The sequence below is a fragment of the Acartia tonsa genome, chromosome 1 (assembly GCF_053477335.1).
Source record: "Acartia tonsa isolate MP-2025a chromosome 1, ASM5347733v1, whole genome shotgun sequence".
Classification (NCBI taxonomy): domain Eukaryota; kingdom Metazoa; phylum Arthropoda; class Copepoda; order Calanoida; family Acartiidae; genus Acartia; species Acartia tonsa.
Genome location: NC_137260.1, coordinates 50,614,258 through 50,630,322, shown reverse-complemented (window position 1 = coordinate 50,630,322; position 16,065 = coordinate 50,614,258). Strand labels below are relative to the sequence as shown.

Sequence of the window (16,065 nt, the reverse complement as noted above, 5' to 3'; positions counted from 1 at the left end):
TGCATATATGTATATTTTATATAGTATATATTAATAGACCATCATAATCTTAGTATTATCTTATTTTTATACACAGTCATTTAACGATATTAGATTCAGAAACATTTAAAAACTTCAGTATTTTAACATATAAGTTAATCTATTATTTACTAGCGGCCCTAATTTTTAATTGTAAAAGAAAAAGTTTAATTAAATTATTTCAATTAATTAAAAGGAAAAAAAAGTTTATGGGGAAAAGTAATTTTTTCTAGGGGCAGTGTCTCTTGTTAGGGTGGTGGTACCCTCCCAAAACAACGAAAATTAAACCAAATTTTATAGCAGTTTTCTCTATTCCATTTGGTAATATACGACTTTTAATAAACGATTGCACTTTGAACTTAGCAAAGTGTTTGATTGTTTAATAAAAATTGCAAGATGGGTCTACTGGCCCTTCTTATATGTATGAGAAGTTGGTTACTTAAGTTTAGAATGCAAAGTTAGTATGGTTACTTTGATAGTTTTAAAATACTTTCTCAAATATTCAGAGGTTGACAAAATGCGTCCTAAGACAGCTGGAGAGCGAATGGAAAATGAGATGAAACAACAAGCTGCCAGAGACTTTAATAGGAAACAAATTATTGTCATAAGAAAATTTTAATTTTATCCTTGAATTTTACAAATTTTAGAAATATTTAGAGATTTAAAAGAAGCTTTCAAAAAGTCTTGTATATGAGAAAGAACACAGTAATAGTGTCTGACTGATTATGCCGTAACAAAAAAAAATTAGCCAATGAGAGGCCGTTATTGACCAATGGTAAAATTTATAGTTGCCTCTCATTGGCTAATTTTTTTGTTACGTCATAATCAGTCAGACACTATTACTGTGTTCGAAATAATTTGTTAATTTCAGGGCGAAAGATCCCGTAGAACAATTAAGGTAAAATCTTTAAAGAACAGCTTGGCAAAAGCAAATTAAATTAGTATTTGCTCTTTTTTGCTACTGCAGATTATCTTTTGTGAATGTTGTGTGTTAAGGCAGCTGGTAGTAAAAATGTTTAAAAGACAAAGATTAAAGCTTAGCCTAGGTTTTATTTTATCTTGACAATTAAAAACTCTGTTTTTCACTATTTAAGATTACCCTAAGTTTGATGCTATTGCATATTTCAGATGTCTGTGTTTGAGCCGCGGGGCTAAAGGAATAATTGGTATGGGGAGGTAAGTTAAAACATTTTTATAGATAAAACGTTATTATAGACATGCTATATATTTAACTTTATTCCTAATCGTCATAGAAATCATAACTTTAAACATCAATAGGTACCATTATTGCATTTTGTCGCCAAAAAAGGTAAAAAATGTTTACGTGATTCAAATCAATGTTCGGACTTTCTGATTATAACGCTTTTAAGATTATGCCTAATTGTTACAGGTATCATTTTGCAAAATTTAATTTAAAATGCTATACAGTCTATCCTTTATGTACTAGCCCAAATGTTGAAAAGATTGGCTTCTAAAAACGTTTCATTAATTGATAAGGTCCTTTTGAAAAGGGACTTATGCATGAAATAGTAATGTTTTTGTATATATTTTCATAGATTATTTCGTCGAATGGACGATGATGGCTCCAAGAACCTGGATTATCCAGAATTCAGGAAAGGTATCCAGGAATGTGGCCTGGAATTAGAGGAAGATAAATACATGGTAAGATTATTTAGAAAATCTGTTAGATTTACAAAGTTTAGTTAAAATATAAGATAATTAGAACCTTTAAAATCTAGGTGACATATTATATACCCTAAAGACCTTAAATATTTTAAGAAATTAATTATTTCTTTTCATTTTAGGAACTATTCAGCCTGTTTGATAGAGATGGTAGCGGTAAAGTGTCCATAGATGAATTCTTGTTCGCTGTAAAGGTTTGTTGAGCAGTTTCCTCTAAAATACACAGAACCTCAAACCCCCACACTAAATTTTGACATAAATTGAAAATAAGGAGATTTTTTTTTTCATTTTATGTCAGGTTGAATGAAGTTATATTGGGTTGGCCCAACAGGGTTAAAGCCCCAAAGTGATTATTCATAGAAAAAAATAACCTCCCTTTTATTGTCAGAACTAAGGGGTTTCAGTGCCCAACGGGCAATTTTATTTGAGTGAAAGCACCGTTTGTTGTAAAACTTGCATGATTCAGTGCAGCTACTAGATAACTTGTTCTGTCAGTCAGCAACACTATACGTTTATTTATATTGCATTGGTTGGTCTTCTGAATAAGAACCGCTGAACCGATATGGTTTTACTTTACAGAGTATCATCTTATACGGCTTGGGAAGGTGTTTAACTATTTTGAGGAAGGGTACCACCACTCTCCAAAAGAGAAATCGTCCCTTGAAAGTTAAAAACTGTCTAATATTTAAATATTTACTCAAATTTTTCGTCAGTCAATCAGTAATAAAGAGAATTCTTATAAAGAAGCTACGCATATAAAAATAATAAAACATTTAATGATCTTATTTCATGATTAATTCTTCTAACTATATTAATATTTTAGCCTCCAATGTCTGAACAAAGAATAAAACTAGTAGAAGAAGCATTTAGGTAAAATTGTTTTTAAAAAAGAAGCTTTTTATAATATTAATTAGGGTCAGTCCGTCCATAACGGTTCTTTTCGTTAATTTATGTCAAAACTGTCAACTTTTTAAAGTAAAACAATTTTAACAAACAATAAAAGAACGTTTTACAAATAGATAACAGCTAGGCTATCCTATTACTTAAAGTAGTAGGTTTTTCTGTCTGAAGCTTAAGATTCCCTTAGCATCTGAACCGATTGGATTCTCCATTCCAGGAATGGTTTTAGGCTATTTTTGTATCTCATTCTCAACCCTTTGAATACATATTCCCTAGGGGCGCAGCCGCTAGTAAAAGATAAGTTAATTGAAATTTAATACCATAAAACTACTATTTCTAGAAACAAAGATTTAAGCTAATCTATCTGTCCGTCTGTCTGTCTGTCCCTTACGATCTCGGTAACCACTGAACCGATCGGATTCTACTCTTCAGGGTATATACCTATTGGTCTTGTGGTGGTTTTAAGCTATTTTCTTGAGGGGTCGGACACCCCCAACCCCCCAAAAACAAAAAAAATCTCCCCCCAATTTTTTTTTGCTGAAGATTTCCTTAATTTTTTTTATCACCTCTTGGGGCAAAGCCCCTAGAGGCTAGGGGCGAAGCCGCTAGTCTATAATACAAAGTAGCTTGATGTCTGTCCGTCTGTCCGTCTGTCCCTTAAGATCTCGGTAACCACTGAACCGATCGGATTCTACTCTTCAGGGAATATACCTACTGGTCCTCTGGTGGTTTTAAGCTATTTTCCTGGGGGGTGGGACACCCCAACCCCCCACAAAAATAAAAAAATCCCCACTTCCAAAATTTTTTATTTTTCAAAGTTTTTGTAAACAAAAACCAGTTATTGGGGTGGGGGAACCCCACTGCAACATGGGGCGAAGCCCCCATGAATCCTCCCCCTCAAAACAAAAAAAAATTTAAATATTTTTTTTTTTAATTTTTGTGTATGTGAACAACCTAGGTTTAATTTTTACGCATTGAAATTTTTGGGTTTAATTTGAGCAAATTAAAATTTTTGTGCGTAAAGCGCACAACCTGGGTTTAATTTTACTACAGAGTAATTAAACAAAGAATAATTTTTTTGAATATTTCTATTAAGGAGGGTTGACTTCCCATAACTATTTAGGGCGTAGCCCCTAGAGGCTAGGGGCGAAGCCGCTAGTTACCTACAAAGAAATATACTTAACGGTCATTGGAACTTCCAATAAATATATATCAATTTCATAAATTATTTTAGAAAGCTGGATAGAACTGGTGACGGTGTGGTTACAGTTGAGGATATCAAAGGAGTTTATGATGTTAAGGTAAAGATTAATTTTCACTTACAAGAACTTCAAACATTAAGGAAATTACGGAAGACGCATAGTTTTACAGGGGTTGTCACCTAGTTTTAATTTTTGGAGGCAATTTTATTATTATCAAGTTTTTCAGCGCACATGAATAGGACCTTGATCAAAAGACTGCTTATCCTGTTGAAGATCAATCACGACTTCAATTTTGTCATGCCTAAATGCGCGTATATCAAGCATATGTATTGTAATAAGGTTGACTTTTTATGATGATAGAGTAGCAAAAAGAGGATCGAAGCAGTGAACAGATGATGTACAATGGAAGATAAATTGATTTACTGTCCCAATGATGATATACAAAAGCCCCTCTTCTGTCAATTTAAATTGCTGGTTGTATGCTCACCACTGGTTTTGAACCAACCAATTAAAGTGCAATAAAACTACCCAGTTTTTAAGCCAGCGAATAAGATAACGTACGTATAAAACTTGGAATACCAGTGTAATTTCCCCTCAATCCATATATGATGTTAAATCCGTTTTCACATTAATGGAAAATTCCAAATCGGATAAAATAGCAAGAAAAATCTTTAATAATCTTCCTTGTTAAGAGCCATCCGAAGTACCTAAACGGAGATTGTACCGAGGATGAGCTTTACAACAAATTCCTCACAAACTTTGAGGCCAGTCCTGTTTCCAGAGCTGTAAGTGTCATTATTTAATTTCAAAGAAACAAGGATGACAACATCCATAAAAGCGAAGCTCTGAAACGGTACGACAGACGAACTTCAGTGTCAGAACTGAGTATACAAAATGTAAATATATCAGTTTTGACAAAATTATACGTAAATTTAATTAGTTGCAAAACTTCTTAAATACAGAATACCTACTATTTAAGGACATACTGACATTTTTAGGCCGTGAAAATAGAGATGCTTAGCTTAATATATTGTACCTTATTGTAATAGGAATCAGTACTCCTAAAAATAAAATCAGATCAGTCAGATGATTATATCACATAATAATTTGTTGTTAAAAATGTTAAAATCAACATGTTTAAAATGGGCGTACGGACATTTTGGTAACGATTATAGTGTTTCTACGCTTTCTAAATCCTACCTAACTACTAGAGGTATCATCATGCAAAGTATGAAATCAATAGGATAATTCTAACATGCCTAAATTAGCGAAAAAAGCTAACCATTACGGACGTACGGACCGATCCTAATTATAGAAAAGCATGCTTGTGTTCTATACACACCACGACTCAGTAAAGACGTCAAAAATAGTACCAACTACTGCTATTTATGACGTGTGATACTAAAAGTGATAGATTGTATCCAAAATACCTAAAATGTATTTTATCTATTTTCTTAACACTCTTTCTTTATCTCAACTTTGACCACTGAACATCTGTTCTACAACTCGACTCACTTTGTATATTTGTCTATCCAGGATTGTTTTGTGTCTCACTATTCATGGATGTGTCATCCATGTTAATATTTTCAATTAAAAAAATCATCTAAAATTTGTTTTCTTTTTTCCAGGTTGGAGTACATGGAGATGGAAAGGTATAAAGCTTTATTTTTTATAAAACAAGGATGGCAACATCCATAAAAGCGAAGCACTAAAACGGTAGGACAAACGGACATTAACACTTGTATAGTGTCAGAACTGAATAATCATAATATAAATGTATAAGAGTCAAAGCAAAATTGTAAGTAAATTTGTTGAAAAACTGCTTGATTCAGGATATTTATGGACATACGTACATTTTTAGGACTTGATTATAGAGTTGCTTCGCTGATTACATTATACTTTGTTGTCCCAGGAATCATTATACCAAAAATCAGATCAATCGGATGATTAGATCACATAAAAATTTGTTGTTAAAAAAAGTAAAAAATCAACATGTTTAAAATGGACGTACGGACATTTTGGTGATGATTATAGAGTTGCTACGCTTTCTAAATCGTACCTAACTATTAAAGGAATCACCATGCAAAATTTGAAATCGTTAGGACAATTCTAATATGCCTAAATTAACGAAAAAAGCTATCCGTTACGGACGTACGGACGGACCGACCCTAATTATAGAAAAGCTTCGCTTTTAAACAAGGATGACAACATCCATAAAAGCGAAGCACTGAAACGGTAAGACAAACGGACATTAACACTTAAATAGTGTCAGAACTGAATAATAATCATAATATAAATTCATAAGGGTCAAAGCAAAATTGTAAGTAAATTTGTTGAAAAACTGATTGATACAGGATAATGTTTATGGACATACTTACATTTTAAGGACTTAATTATAGAGTTGCTTCGCTTATCACATTATACTTTGTTGTCCCAGGAATCAATATACCAAAAATCAGATCAATCAGATGATTAGTTCACATAAAAATTAGTTGTTAAAAAAGTAAAAAAATCAACATGTTTAAAATGGACGTACAGACATTTTGGTAATGATTATAGAGTTGCTACGCTTTCTAAATCGTACCTAACTACTAAAGGAATCACCATGCAAAATTTGAAATCGATAGGACAATTCTAACATGCCTAAATTAATGAAAAAAGCTATCCGTTACGGACGGACGTACGGACCGACCCTAATTATAGAAAAGCTTCGCTTTTAAAAATACTACCCAAATGGCAAAATTGTTAAAGTTGAAATCTAAACGGTGCACTGTGCAGTTGCACTATGATCGACTTGCTACGCATAAAAACTATGATAATTGAATTCTATTACTAATGTTTGGTGCTTTCTCTCAAAGTGCTTATCAAGCACTGAACCACCCCCTCATCTTTTATATAAATTGAAAATAATGAAAAAGGTAGTTTTTTCTTTTGCGTAACCTGCTGCGGGGGCTACATAGTTCCCAATATATAACCTAACCTCAAGTAATAAACAAACGAAAAGATGGACATTTTTTCTTCAATATTCCATAAAGTTAAGTTCAAGCTTCCAGTCAAATGCGCTTATTAGGTCAAACTATTCTCATTTATGGGTTTGGTAATAATTATGAACAATTTGACCTAACAAGCGCATTTGACTAGAAGCTTGCACTTACGGAATAGCGAGAATATTCACTCCCCCAAAACTTTGAATTTGCTTCAAAAACAAGAAAAAATTTATTTTAGATAACCAAAGAAGAGTTTCTAGATTACTACAGCGGACTGAGCGCATCCATTGATCAAGATGCTTACTTTGATCTTATGATCAGAAACGCTTGGAAAATTTAATTGTATTAAAAACTAAAGATTGCAATTGATAAGACTGTGGATTTTTGTTATGTAAAACTTAAAAATTGTTATTCTAGTATAAAGTTTATGTAAAAATGAAACCCTCTTCAGTTCATATATCTACAATATGTATGCATTTTTGTTAAAGGGCTTTATTCAACATTTTGTGTTTAGCTGAGTTATTAAGGCTAAATATTACAATTGTAAAAAAGGTATATTTTAAGGTAAGTTCTGAGACCTATTGAATTATCTCCTGTCAATTAAATAATTTCTAAAACACCCAATCAAAATTACCATTTTCGACTAGAGAATTATATAATTTTTTTCCTTTTATTTTTGTTTTAAAAATGAGTAAAACCTATAGCTTCATCAACGCAGAGTATAATTTCAGAACTGCCTCCTATGTTGTCCCAAAGAATGATTTACTTTTTATGTTTGTATCAATGTCTTTGTATATGTAGTAAGTAACTATCTATTAAATTTAATGTAAGATAAAAAACCTTTGTTTTAATATAAATTTGTTCTTATTTGTATTTAAATCGTTGATAAAGTAATCATTTCATTCTAGTTGTATATTATTGCTTTTGTAAGTTTAGGAATTATATTCAGTAGCATAAACTCAAAACTGACAGATTGGTGTGAACCTTAATCAGGGGATGAAAAAAAGAGAGATCTTTCAACATTATCCAACAGATCAACACTTGAACTTGGAGAGTAGCTTATAACTAAAAATATTTTTGTTTTTTGTTTATTGATTTATATTATACGTAAATATAACAACCAGCAAAAGAAACTATTTTGGAGGTCCCAATTTTTGTTCTTTCTTCTCCCATCTTGCAATCTTTCTTTCACCGTCCGGAGCAAGCTTCTTCTTGTAATATTTGCTCTGTGGATAGTTAGACTGAAAATAAATTTCATTAATAGATCTTTCTACAACTAACAAATATCATATGTGTTAAGTTAATTCTTCATTTGCAAATTATTTATCCTTCTCATAATTTAGTAGAACAAAATTTGCGGACAATGGCGGATTTCTTTTGAGCACTTTTTTATTATATACTTTAGATAAACCTACAAAGCGAACATTTTTCCCACGGCTGCAAAAAAAAATTCACCCCCCCCCCCCCCCGGTTTTTTCACCAAGGAGGGGGAAAAATATTTTTAGTACTTTTTATTTTATTCATTTTCCCTCCTCCCTTATATTTTTCATGTTTTTTACCCCCACGAAGGAGAAAAAAAACTGGATAAAATGTTTTCAGGACTGTTTATTTCTTCATTTTTTCCCCTCCAACATATTTTTATTATTTAAACCCCTGTAACTCTTAGCTTTACAAGGTTCGGATCATTTTGAATTAAAACTTACAATATTCCAATTTGTTCTTGGTAAAGTTCTAAGGAAAGCCTTCTCTTTATCGACCAACTCCATCTCGTATGAGTCCAGGTTGTCAAAGAAGAACAGCTGTTCCTCTGTGGCGGTCAGCTGGGCCTTTGTTTCCTCGATTGATTGGATTCTGGCACTTCTCTGCATAGCTTCGTAATACCTAAAATTTATTTTACTTATTTAAGAAAAAAACTTCCTAACAAAGCTACGGTCTAATAGGGAACTGTTATTTTAGATTGAATGAGACAAAAAATGCAGGGGTGTATATATTCTGCAAATTTGATCCTGATAAAGGGGGGGGGGGGGGAATACTTAATTAATATGTGGTTGGGAGAAAAATTAAGAGAACTGAAATATTTTTTTTCCATTCCCCCCCCCCCCCTCCTTGGTGAAAAAAATAAAAGAATATGTGGGAGGGGGGATAATATGAATATATGAATAAAATAAAGAGTCCTGAAAATATATTTCCATTTCTTCCCCTTCCTTGCATGAAAAAACTAGGAGGGGAAAAATATAAATTTTGCAGCAGGGGAAAAAATAAATCTTGTGCAGAATATTATACACCTATGTAAAAATGAAAAGGTAGGTGATGTTTAAACTTACTTCTTTAATTCTTGATCTCTTGTATCTTGCCATTTCTGGTAAATATCTTTCTGTTGTTGAATCATATTGCCGGCATTCTCTTTAATTTCATTGTTGGATGCTTCAAATAATTTGGCCTAAAACAGCAAATTAAATTAAAAATATATTAATGTAGGGGTTTTATTTAGGGTTGGGCCGGATACTTTTTTGGCCGGATACCGGATATCCGGCTGATTTCAAATGCCGGATATCCGGTAACCGACCGGATATCCGGCCAACGCCGGATATCCGGTTATCCGGCCAAATTACCGGATATCCGGCCAAATTACCGGATATCCGGCCAAATTAACAGATATTAAAGTAGTAAAAAAAAAATTTCTTAAGAAATCTTATATAAATTTACATAAAGTTAAACTTATTCAGAAAAAGTGTTCTTCTAGCTTCAATAATAAGAAAATTAGAGCCATTTAAGATTTTAAAAAGCAGAGATTTTTGGTGTAAAGTATAAAAAATTATAGAGCCGGATATCCGGCCGGATAGTTTCAATATCCGGTAACCGGCCGGATATTGAAAATGGCCGGATATCCGGCCCAACCCTAGTTTTATTATTTATCTTATATTCTTTAAATCTAGAGAGGCAAGAAAATTGGACTGTAAATTACACTGTTTCCCAAAGTTTTTAAACTTTGATAGGTAACTTATTCGTCAAAACTTTTCAACCAATAATTACAATCTACGAAAGGGCAATTTTGTTTACAATTTTGCAGTGGCGTGCGAAGCACTTTGTCTAGGGGGGGGCATTTTGAAGATTTTGCAAAATTTTGCCCCCCCCTAAATCAAAGTGCCCCCGGGGGGCACTTTGCTTTAGGGGGGGGCATTTTGATTATATATACTAATTTTAAATGAGGGCGTTTTAAGGGGTGGGATTATTTGATTATGGGCCTTCTAGTCCTTATCCCTTCTTCCCCATCCCTTCCCCCATCCCTATTTTCCATTTCTATCCCCCATCTCTTCCCCTCATCTCTTCTCCCCCATCCCTTCTCCCCAACCTGCAATGACTGAAGGGATGGGAGCTAGAAAGCATCTTCAAAAAAAAAGTACAGATAATTTAACCTCCCCCCCCCCCCCCACAAAACATTTTTTATGGGTGGAGGGGGATGTTATAAAATCTCTCAGCAGGAAGGATGAATAACCCCATTAAAAAAAATAATGGGGGGGGGGGAAGATAAAAACACTCATTTTGGAAATAATTTACCAAAAATATATCTATAATGTAAAACTGATTTTAAATATTTCTTTATTGTATGACAACAAGGATGACAACATCTATAAGTAGCAAAGCATAAAAAATCATGAATAAGAATACAGTTAAGAAGATTATAGAGCATTTGTTGAAATAAATATATTTTTAGGATGAAAAAGTCACAAATCCTTTTTCATGTATGTTGTGTGATGACAGTCAAAGTAAATTACATACTAGATGGTCGTAACGACGAGAAATATTATTTTTTTTAATATTATAATCCACAAAAAAATTTATCGTACCATAAAAACCAAAGATATAAAGAACTACGTTAAAAGTAAAAAAATTACTTGTGCTTTTATCTACAGATATAAAAATCTCTTAGAAATATGGAAAACTTTGAGGTATAGTCTCTTTTATGGCAATGCCTCTTAAGGGGCATTGCGTCATATTTTCACAGTAGCTTTTAATAGGTTATTATAGGTTAAGTTAGGTTAGGTGAATTCCCCGCAGGGTTAGGCAATTGGCCCCGCAGGGTCTATACAGTATACAAAGGGAAAAGCAACTGTGAAAAAACGACGAAATGCCCCTTAAGAGGCAATGTCACAAAAGGGTCTATATTTTGATACCCTTATCTACAAAAATTTTGTAAAAAACAATGGGGGAATTGTGAAAGATACAAAAATAGATAAAAAACGTCATGAAAAGCAGTCTGACCTCCATGAATTTTAAATAGTTAATTATACTCCATAATGATGGGAATGTTAACATTGAGTTTTAGCCTTCTATCTTTAATTGCAGTTGAGAAAATCACATTTCCCCCTTAGCATTACAAACTGACAGCGACAGCCATAGTGAATTATAGAGTAGCTAAAAAGTTATATCAACATATCCTATCCTCTTCAAATGGCACTTTAATAGTTATTTCTCGCATCGTATTATAAACAGCTTTCCGCGGATATAGTATGTACAATTATAAGATTAAAACCAGTTTTTTAGCCCCGGGGTGCCGAAGCTGGATATAATACGATGCTAGACATAGTTTTTTTTGTATGGATGAGAACCGGTTCCTATCCACCGGATTCGAATGAATACGAGAAAAATATTTACTACCCCATTGAAATAAAATCAATTAAAGACTACAAGAGTGGTGTATTTTATCAAGTTAGGAATATAGAGTGTACTTAGTTTTAAGGGTTTTTAATGAAAATTGCCATAAAAAAAAACATGTCTTTTTGTAAGGGTATGTACACAAAAAATGATAAACTTATCCTGAAAATCATATTTCATCATATCATATTCATTTAGACAGACATACAGTGTTGAAAAAAAGGCTTAGATAAATATCAACGCTGTTTCTTTTTTATATAAAATAACTTTTTTTTGATTAAATATTTTATGTTTGTTTACAAATAATTTCATAGAAATAACAACAAAATATACAATGTGATAAAAAGCAGAAACCATTTGGAAGAGCGCGAAGCGCAAATTTTTTTCTTCAAATATGCAGGGAGAGAGGGGTTTTTGGGCTATTATTACACTAGTCCCCAATATTTCATATAAAATTTTCTTATTCGTTGGCTCAGTAACTTTGGGGACTTTAATGGAATTTTGATTGGTTGGTTAATTAAGTTCAGTTTTCATACGTTTCATCCACTAATTGTAATCTATATTAGGGGTAATTTTGTGTATCATCATTTGGGATGTACACAATTTTTTATGGTAAAAAGTTTATATTATACAAGATAAAATATTTCCTACTACCTGGTTTGTTATGTTCAGTGAAAAGATATTATAACCTAATTTGCTACACTAGTTAAAAAATTTGGTAAGGTAAAATGAATAGTAATTGTTTGATTGGCGCGAAGCGCCAAAAATTTTTTTTTGAGTATTTCTTGATCTTTTTTTTTGGAAACTGGGATAGTTTTGCTTTTTGTAGGGTAGGGGGCAAAAAGGGGCATTTTTGTTGACTAGGGGGGGGGCAAAACGGGGCATTTTTCAACATTTAGGGGGGGGCAGGGGGGGCGATGGCTAGGGGGGGGCAGGGGGGGGGGCGTTTTGGTCGCTAGGGGGGGGCGATTGCCCCAAATGCCCCCTTCGGTTCGCACGCCACTGAATTTTTGGGAATGCCATAAGTTTAGGCACATTGTTATATCCCTTAAGATACCTGTTTATAACACATGAGAACAACAAAAATAGTAGGTAAAATTATAATTTGCTAACAAAAAAAATCATTAGAATATAAATAAAAGTAGGTAAGTACCTACTTTTTTGTTTACTTACATCAATATCTATATCAGCTGACTTGGCAGATTTTGCTGCTTCAACAATATTCTCTTTGTTAGATTGTTCAAGAATCTCAAGAACAGCTTTGGCAACTTCGCCACCATCCTTCAACATGGCAATTACAGAGTCTTCTGAACCAAATAAATGTTCTCCAAGAATTACTAGAGACCTAAAATTTTTAAAACAATCAAATGAGAATTCAAGGCATCACAAAGATGTTTTTAATGATTTGAATTCTCATTACATCTTACAGTTAGGTTCCATTCATTGAGGGGGTAGATTATTATAGGACTCTTGCCATTATCCGGACAGGGTTTTTAGTAAAAAAGGAGTAATATCCACCGTTTAGGGATGAATTTATCACATCTCACAACAACAAAACATTGTACTTCACCATAATTTTGTAGATAAGAAGAAATTGGTTTCAAATTAGAATTGCAAATTTTTCCTTGGGTTTGTTTGGGAGCCAAAAAATGGTCAAATCAGTGCATTGCTGTAAAAATGCCAAAATGATTTACCTGCCAACAATATCATTGCTGTTCTTATTAAAATAGAGAAGAGTTTTGCCGATTATTTTGTCAGGATCTCGCAGATCAAAGTGATCATCTGTATATTTGTTTGGAACAGTTTGAACTCTGACTCTTATGACTTCGTCAGGGTTTTCATCTACTTGGATCTCATCAGGATAGAACCAGTCAATCTGGAAAAAGATACCCAATAACATTAAATTAAGGCAAAACAACTTTGAAAGGTAATATCAAAAAGACTTGTATGGACACCAATTGAAATTGGCAATAACGGAAATTTAGCCATACGATTTACCACACACCTTAACAGTGCTTTTAAAAAAGGTTTATAAAATACACATGCGATTTTAAAAATTAAGATATATTAAACATTTTCCCAATATGTATTGTCCATTGCTAAAACTACAATTATGCATGGTTGCATTAGTTGAACTAGAACATGTCATTGGTGATAATTTTCCCACATCGCTCTTCATTCTACCAACTTCCCTTTAGTTACAGCACAAAACAAGTTTTAAGCCAACATAACACCACAAAAATATAAAAATTTTCAGCAATTTCAAATGGACATATTTTGCTGAATCACAGCCCCTGGCCCTACCGCACTGACCATTACAAATCTTACCTTTTCACTGGAGCTGATGTATCTCCAACAAGCAAGGTTTCCTAGGGCGTTGGCAATCTTAAAATTTTCTTCTTGTAACATTAATTGAGAAGCACATCTAGCCGCTGCTTGGTGGTCACCAGTCTTCAAAAACTAAAAAACATAGAATATGGATTGGATATGATGATTATCGATTATCTCATTCCATTCAATATCAACAAGCAAAAATCCTATCTTTAATAAATTGTAAAGTTTAGGGCATTTTTTAGAAATGTATTAAGATTAAGATTTTTTTGTCTGTAGCGAAGAATCTCGCATACCACTCAACCGATATGGTTCTCATTTACATTTAAGCTTTGAATAGATCCAGGGAGGTTTTAACTATTTTGGAGAAAGGCAAAAAATCGTGTCGTTTTCATATGTATAATGAAATATATTATTTCCTACATTGCATTTATCTAAATGTATGGATGCCTATCCAGATAATTATGAATAAAAAGAGATACGTAGTGAATAATTAGTGTATCTTTGACTTGAGCAGAGCATAACATTTAACAAAACTGTACCTTGTCTAAAACCAGAACAGCTGAATATTCATCTAAGAATAAACCATAGTTCATCCTGTTTCATTTATATTGCTTAGGACCATTTGAATTTTTTTCTGCGAAAAATCTGTAGATTTATTTTCTATACCTACCGTTTAAAAAGTAAATTGGTTTAAATTTTCATAAGCAATATAAAATTCCTGTCATCAAGCATCTTAACAAGATTTTCAGCCGAGCCAAAATCCAACATGGCGCGCACAGCCGCGTGATGCGTTGAATCCAGTGTGTGGAGCGTGTGCGGTGTACGACGCAACTTGAACATCAACTCTTCCATGTGTTCCGCCTGTGTACTGCTCTGGACATTATTAGCAAAAATATCAACGTCTATGGCTGAACCACGAAATTCTTGCGTAAACTTTTTATCCAGCGTCACAAAATATTCCTGCATTTTAATTTGCTTAAAAACAGGCGCGGCAAGGCGTGCTTGCCAAGCATTGCGGTTAGAAAATTCGGCAGAGACTAAAGTTCTGAATTGTATGTGATTTTTGTAACATTGTTTGGCCAACAAGTTTTGAAACTCGCGCGGGATTTTAAGGTTTAACATTATCGCTTCTGAAAGTAACCATAGATAGATAATCAAAATACAAGAGCACACAAAAAATATGCACGAAATAAAAAAAACAATTTTTCATTAAGTTATTAGAAGGGTGAGGCTATAACTTTCTCGTTGCCTAATATTTTCTGCATCAGCTGTTTTCTTCCTCCCGCTGAGGACATCATTGCATTGTAACTTAATCTAAACAAAATAATCAATGTCATTGCTTTGCGATCTAATAAAGATTGTAAGCTTAAAGTAAATCAATACATTAATAACTTTTCAAAGATAGGAAAACTAGGGATTTATTTTTCAAGCCTTAACCATCTGACGAATCAAGTTAACAAGACCAAGAACGGCCACAGCATCAAAATAAAATAAAATGAATATACATAATAAACAAGTAATCCAATCAATTTATAAACTAGGTAATTTTTTTTAAACCTTAGAAGTTAGAATTAATATTCTGATTATTATGTTTTAAAACTCTACAAGTATTCATAAAACTTACTTTCTGTATCGCTTAACTTCCGATGGTCTGGGAAATTCTACTCTCGGATTATAGTTTATCTTGTGCTTAAATGGTACCCTAAAAAATAGTTTTAATAATGTCATAGTTTATTGAGGATTCCTGGTACGAGCATGCCATACACTTATTACACCGTGACTCAAAAGTTTAGTAATTTATTTTTAAAGTGGGTGAAAGGGATGGGAAAAACTAATCCTGTGGGGCACTATTCCTGCGTGTAACTTTTAACCTTTAATAGGTATATAAGCATTTATTTAAGAAAAAGCGTATTAAAAAAAAATAATTCGTAAATGTGATTAAGTGAATGAACAGCCTCAGTAATTTAAGTTTCTTTTATATTAAGACGAGGAAAAGAAGTTACCATTTTAAAATCAAATTTCAATGTTATGAGCATACAAATAAAACTAACTCACTTATTTTGATGTTTCCAACCGGCCCGAGGTTTAACAGCAGTGGGTTTTTCATAAAAATTTTGCAAGTAGCCTCGAGTTTGAATACAAGTTGGAAGGCTTAAATTTTGCCTCAGGAAACTCACACCCGGTGATAATAACCTTTCCAACATTGTAATAGATTTTTTAGATCTGAAAATCAATTGGGATATCAACAAAAGGTTAAAGTGTCAAAAATAGAAATAATTAAAATC

At 32.9% G+C, this 16,065-nt stretch overlaps 3 protein-coding genes across 3 annotated transcripts; 1 reads left to right on the top strand and 2 right to left on the bottom strand.

Moving 5' to 3' along the window:
- The first annotated feature begins 528 nt into the window (after positions 1-528).
- Positions 529-7,261, top strand: LOC145327936 (calcyphosin-like protein). The gene is made up of 10 exons (XM_080171466.1): positions 529-619; positions 885-916; positions 1,147-1,194; positions 1,575-1,680; positions 1,824-1,895; positions 2,525-2,571; positions 3,836-3,902; positions 4,496-4,588; positions 5,432-5,455; positions 7,029-7,261. Exons 1-10 carry the CDS (start codon positions 536-538, stop codon positions 7,128-7,130), a joined length of 675 nt encoding a protein of 224 aa, XP_080027592.1. The 5' UTR covers positions 529-535; the 3' UTR covers positions 7,131-7,261.
- Positions 7,262-7,864: 603 nt separating this feature from the next.
- LOC145323211 (uncharacterized) lies at positions 7,865-14,908 on the bottom strand. The gene is made up of 8 exons (XM_080165663.1): positions 14,503-14,908; positions 14,320-14,378; positions 13,775-13,906; positions 13,141-13,322; positions 12,620-12,791; positions 9,115-9,230; positions 8,494-8,671; positions 7,865-8,031 (listed from the first exon to the last, which is right to left on the bottom strand). Exons 1-8 carry the CDS (start codon positions 14,900-14,902, stop codon positions 7,924-7,926), a joined length of 1,347 nt encoding a protein of 448 aa, XP_080021789.1. The 5' UTR covers positions 14,903-14,908; the 3' UTR covers positions 7,865-7,923.
- Positions 14,909-16,033, bottom strand: mRpL34 (mitochondrial ribosomal protein L34). The gene is made up of 3 exons (XM_080165679.1): positions 15,836-16,033; positions 15,405-15,482; positions 14,909-15,094 (listed from the first exon to the last, which is right to left on the bottom strand). The coding sequence occupies exons 1-3, from the start codon at positions 15,982-15,984 to the stop codon at positions 14,998-15,000; spliced, it is 324 nt and encodes a 107-aa protein (XP_080021805.1). The 5' UTR covers positions 15,985-16,033; the 3' UTR covers positions 14,909-14,997.
- Positions 16,034-16,065: the final 32 nt, after the last annotated feature.

Bases quoted from the DNA above. Each gene is read 5' to 3' on its own strand.
- LOC145327936 (XM_080171466.1), top strand. From the start codon at position 536: ATGCGTCCTAAGACAGCTGGAGAGCGAATGGAAAATGAGATGAAACAA. The intron at 917-1,146 runs GTAAAATCTTTA...TGCATATTTCAG, and splicing joins GATCCCGTAGAACAATTAAG to ATGTCTGTGTTTGAGCCGCG. The intron at 1,195-1,574 runs GTAAGTTAAAAC...ATATTTTCATAG, and splicing joins GGAATAATTGGTATGGGGAG to ATTATTTCGTCGAATGGACG.
- LOC145323211 (XM_080165663.1), bottom strand. From the start codon at position 14,902: ATGTTAAACCTTAAAATCCCGCGCGAGTTTCAAAACTTGTTGGCCAAA. The intron at 13,907-14,319 runs GTACAGTTTTGT...TATGTTTTTTAG, and splicing joins CTGTTCTGGTTTTAGACAAG to TTTTTGAAGACTGGTGACCA. The intron at 8,032-8,493 runs GTAAGTTTTAAT...ATTTATTTTCAG, and splicing joins CAAGAACAAATTGGAATATT to TCTAACTATCCACAGAGCAA.
- mRpL34 (XM_080165679.1), bottom strand. From the start codon at position 15,984: ATGTTGGAAAGGTTATTATCACCGGGTGTGAGTTTCCTGAGGCAAAAT. The intron at 15,483-15,835 runs GTGAGTTAGTTT...ACTATTTTTTAG, and splicing joins GGTTGGAAACATCAAAATAA to GGTACCATTTAAGCACAAGA. The intron at 15,095-15,404 runs GTAAGTTTTATG...TATTTTGTTTAG, and splicing joins GAAGTTAAGCGATACAGAAA to ATTAAGTTACAATGCAATGA.